Source organism: Coptis chinensis, chromosome 7 (genome assembly GCF_015680905.1).
Source record: "Coptis chinensis isolate HL-2020 chromosome 7, ASM1568090v1, whole genome shotgun sequence".
In the NCBI taxonomy this organism is placed as follows: domain Eukaryota; kingdom Viridiplantae; phylum Streptophyta; class Magnoliopsida; order Ranunculales; family Ranunculaceae; genus Coptis; species Coptis chinensis.
In genome coordinates this window covers 21,406,516-21,411,488 of record NC_141462.1, presented here as the reverse complement: position 1 = coordinate 21,411,488, position 4,973 = coordinate 21,406,516, and the positions used below count along the sequence as shown (strand labels likewise).

The 4,973-nt window shown below is 39.4% G+C and overlaps 1 protein-coding gene across 3 annotated transcripts; it reads right to left on the bottom strand.

Moving 5' to 3' along the window:
- Nucleotides 1-1,021: 1,021 nt before the first annotated feature.
- On the bottom strand, nucleotides 1,022-4,973 carry LOC147486586 (protein POLAR LOCALIZATION DURING ASYMMETRIC DIVISION AND REDISTRIBUTION-like). Of its 3 annotated transcripts, none has more exons than XM_086572522.1 (3): nucleotides 4,607-4,973; nucleotides 4,052-4,518; nucleotides 1,022-1,798 (listed from the first exon to the last, which is right to left on the bottom strand). In XM_086572522.1, the coding sequence occupies exons 1-3, from the start codon at nucleotides 4,908-4,910 to the stop codon at nucleotides 1,352-1,354; spliced, it is 1,218 nt and encodes a 405-aa protein (XP_086428648.1). In that variant the 5' UTR covers nucleotides 4,911-4,973; the 3' UTR covers nucleotides 1,022-1,351. The 3 variants fall into 3 exon arrangements, with proteins under 3 accessions (XP_086428648.1, XP_086428649.1, XP_086428650.1); XM_086572523.1 differs by having other exon boundaries at nucleotides 1,022-1,780; nucleotides 4,607-4,971; XM_086572524.1 differs by having other exon boundaries at nucleotides 1,022-1,777; nucleotides 4,607-4,971.

Sequence of the window (4,973 nt, the reverse complement as noted above, 5' to 3'; positions counted from 1 at the left end):
TTCCACGAGGGTTGGGTCCACTCCTTCCTCTTCCGAGCCGTCACTTGACTCTCCGCCTGTACCTTCATCCTCTCTTTCCTTCTCTCTCCTTAACCCTTCGTTCTCCTCTCTCAACCGTCCGATTTCTTCCCTCATAAGCCGCAGCTCCTCTGTCTCCGTCCCTTCTCTTCTATCCCTTTCCTCGTCAATCTCCGCTTCCGGCGTTGTTTCCTGTCCCACTACTTTCTTTGTTTTGTCCATTCGTTTCTTAGGTGCCATATCTTCTTTGCTTTTCTTTGCGTCCCCACAGACGGCGCCAAATGTATGAACCTAAAAGTTCCTCACTCTATGAACCTAGAAGTTCCTCTCGGTTTGACCTAGCAGTCTCTCCCTCTCTATGAACCTAGCCGCCTCTCTTTCTCCCTCACTCTCTTCCCTTCCTTTTCTTTTTCTTTTCTCCACTTTTTCACTCCTCTTCTTTTTCTTTATATCTAATTTTCCCTCTCTCATGGGCCACACACCTGTCCCTTCATCCGACGATTCTCCCTTCGTCGTACCTCAGCCACGTCCGCCCTTAGGGTTCCGCGGCAATGTTCCACTGCTCCCCTTCCTATCTGGTTACCATGCCCTCATTCTCTTTTTGACTTGGTCCACGGCTCTAATATGGGCCACTACACTCTGGAAAACTATAATGTCGGTTTTCCACTTTCAAGAACCATGAGGAAATTCAAGTGGTCTTTCGGTATGTTTGAACATGTTCAAATTGATTTGACGGCATAAGTTTACAGGGGGAAAACCATAATACACCCAAAATACTGCAGTAATTTTGGATCAATCTAGATTTCACATAGTTTGATCAATAGATACAAAAAAAATGAGCCAAACAGGCTGAGTGCACTCCGGTGGACTAATAACTTTTGCATAGAATGAAAATGTGGCTTGGTTTCAAATACTATGGAGTTACAGTCTTTGCCACTTTAAGCATGGTGTTGAGGCGCTGTGGACATTTATGAAAATGTGGCATCTAACAGGAACAAAAACATACACTTAAAAGTACCTTCTAAACTTTAAATCATGTAACAAAAGTAACATAAACTCAGATCCCATCCCTAATTTTCCTCTTCAGTGTTTAACGATAAACTGCCTTTTCTCACTATTTAAATCTCTAAACTGTATTTTTAAAGGTTTCTCACTCCAAAAAACCAAAAATCAATTTTTCCACCAGCCCCTCCTCTGACACATACATACACAGCAAGAAAACCCACTATGGATTTACATAACTGAAAACACGGCCAAGCGGTCACGCATACACACCAAAAAAACAACGGAGAAAGACCACCTTAGAATTTACATAACTTAAATGAATTGGTGCTTACCTAGGCAGATTAATGACATCACTAACATGCTGTGAAATGAGGTGTGCGATATCTTTCCACCAAGAGACTTCCAATTCTTTCTGAAGAAGCTTGCGCTGGACACATTCCAAAGCCAATTCCAATTCTTCTATCCGTTCTTGTTGCCTAACTTCCAGTAACTCATTCAACCTCCTTTCCAGTGTCTTAGGAGAAACTCCACCATTTTGCTCGCCACTTTCTGCTACGTCAGTATTGTCAACTTCTCCAAAACCTGAAGACTCAGTTGTGGATTCCAGCACTTCTGCCCGTTGTTGCTCTCTTTCTTCAAGTAACTTACGCAACCTCCTCTTAAGTTCATCGGGACAAATTCCATTTTGTTCCTCCCCGCCATCAGGATCATCAACTTCACCACGATTTGCAGTAAGACTTTCTTCATGAGCAATCTGCTGCACAATCAATTGAGCCTTTTAAGGAATAAATATGTGACTAGGAATAAGTAAACAATATATGAGAAAACATGTAGAGGGAGAACGATTTTAAGTAAATAATATGTTAAACATTGTATCGTATTACGTAACTACCTGTGGGTAGTTTACTTTTAATTCTAAAATCTAAACCAACTTGAACACAAATAATATTGTTTCCAGTTTTTCTTTTGAACATAAATTAAAATGTAAACCTCATCAAAATAAAATAAAGAATCAAATTAGATAATCTACCAACATTTTCCACCCATCATCTAAATGTATAGCGGAAAATGATTCCATGGTATGGACTACTACTTTTATATCTGAATCAGTTGGAACTTTGAACTTCTTCATAAATCATAATATTGCACTGAAGTTCCCGACACTGTTAGGAACGTACAAACTGAATCCTATAAGTTAGCAATTTCATATTAATTCTATTATCCTCATTCTGGTCACTGTAGGGTTATTCATCTTTCTCTTGCTCAACTAGGAGCAGTTATATATAAAACACTGTTAGATATTGGTCCGACCAAGGACATGTCCTATACCAAATTCCACGACACAGTTGATCCACTTGGTCGTGAAGGTCAGGGAAGTCTATAGCATAATGATAATAAATCCCATGCAATATATCAGAACCAATTTCAATACAACTCTATGACAATTACCAAAAATAATCTTGTTTAGCCACTACTTTGTTCTAGATGGATTAGGCATTTAGATATGGTAAAGCATTTAATAATTTCAAGAAATATTGGCATTGAGTTCATAATCCCAGGAAGTCACAAACGATTTTTATGTTCATAATCTCAGGAGAAGGGCAGTAACTATTGGTGTTGTGTTGCTAATTTCCTAGGACTCTTTCCATATTAGTGTCCACAGAGACGTTTTGAGTATTTTACTTCTTGCCCAAGAAAGTAAGCTCTCAGTTCTGCAACGAAGTAAATCAGGGACATTTCAAAGTTTTATATATATCAACTAGAAACCTTGGACATTTGCAACAGACTTTGTGCTTTAAGCAATTTTTCCAGCAAAAATTAGAAATCCATAAAAAAAAATTGGGGAATCGAGAGCAAGTTTAAAACCAGCAGATAAAAAGCGACAATGTTGTTGGAGTTATCCCTCACATGGGGAGAAGGAGAGAAATCAGTTCAACTTGTGTGGAGAAGACAGAGCGCACCCCACGCCCTCTACAAGCCATTCTGAAGCGCGTCCTGCGCTAAAGTGCCTGGACATCGTCCAAGGCAAGAGCGCGCCCCGCGCCCTCCACAAGCCAATATGAAGCACGCCAGGCGCTCAAGCGCCTGGACATCGTCAACACAAGAGGCGTCCATCCCCTCGATAAATACAATTCCGCCCGCGCCCATGCCTATTTTGGCGGGGATTCTATTTTTTTGAACCGCTGAAGTTTTGCACTATATATTTGGGTTTTTGGCAAAACCAAACACACGAGGCAAATACAAAAAATCGAGAAAACCCAATCTGGAAAGCTATCAAGATTGAGAGATAACATTTACAGAGATACAACCCTGTAAAGAGATAAGAGTGATCTAGTAAGGTGAGAGACTGAAAGGAGAGATTGTAATCTTCATTCCCACTTTATATAAGGACTAGCTCTTGTGAAAGTAGGCGTCATTGGCCGAATCATGGTATATCTTTGTATTGTGGTTTGCTTTTACTGCTTTACATTATTATATATTGTTAATAGTTGTTTAGCGAGTTGGGCATGTTAGTTTGGTTGTAGAGAATATGTAGATTATTGATTGGAGTTGAATTGTGTTCAAATACAAATTATCTGTGTAGTGGGGGAATCGATTGGTATTGGTATAAACCCCAACAAATATTTAGCATAGCAGCAAGGACGATACTGAAGGCTGGTGTTTTGACATTTGAATATGAAAATATTGATTTAAGCAACTAAAATGGATATGTTAAATGCTATTACATTAAAGTTGGAGCATTTTTGAGGTCAATATGATACACTAGAGGAACATTAGTATATAACTATGGATAAAGTTCACAGAGCAAATTAGGCGGGTCAATCAAAAGGAGGCACATTATACTTCTAAGACTGGATTCCACACTAAATGCGCGAAACAAAGAGAAGACAATTAGCAGTCAGCACTCTGCACTCAAGATCCCTAACCGCAAAGTCATGTTGTTGATTTACTCATGTAAAAAGCACAAATGGGACATCCATTTAAAGGCAGAGTATGCAGTAGAATATAAAATCTGCTTACTGCATACCTCTGTCCGTTGTTGCTGCGGATGTTCCGAAAGATCTTCAGCATCCAAGCGAAGCTGCAAACGTTGTAATTCAGCTTCAACTTCGGCTTCTAGCTGATCAATTTCTGGTCTCCAATCTTCATTCCTAGGTATATCACATTGCAGATGATTGTCACATGCCATTGTGTTTTCCACCTCTTCTAAAGGGTAAGATGACACACAAGTGACACAACTCATAATGTTGGCATGGTTGTCCATACTCCCAACTTCAGTTGAAGTTATAGCGGAGGAAACAAGAGTGTCACTTGATTCAGAAGGCTTAACAGTTGCATCCTTCCTATGTCTTTCATCCTTAACTTCTTGTATAAGTGTTTCCATCTCTGAACGTAGCTCCATCATCTTGGTGAATTGCTTCTTGGTAGCAGCAGTAAGGAAAATCAGACCTACTCCAAGTCCTAAAGTGAAAGAGACATCCTTGACATGTCCACCTTGTGAAAAAGAAAAACGAAAAATCACTTCATTTAACTGTAAATCACGCCATACCAACATAATTTGAAGATTGAAAAGAAAATTCACCTGAAGAGTCGTCAACCATGTGAGTAACTGAATTACTACTCTTCAATCCCTCATCATCAAACTTACATCCCACTTCATTTTTCTCACTCCTCTCTTGCGACACGTTCTCAATCTTGTCTTTCAGTTTAGAAAACTCTAGTTTACTACTACTACGCTTAGAAGAGTTACAAGAACTACTACTACGTACCACCCTTCTAAAAGAAGTACCTTTAAACAAAAACATCCAACAATCACTACTTGCACGCCCACAAAACTTCTCGTCTTCTTCATCGTCTACACTTTTCAATACATCGCCGATTCTCATTTCTTACGTTCAAAACTTCAAAGCTTCATTTCAGGTTTGTTGGTCTTTTTATATATATGGGAG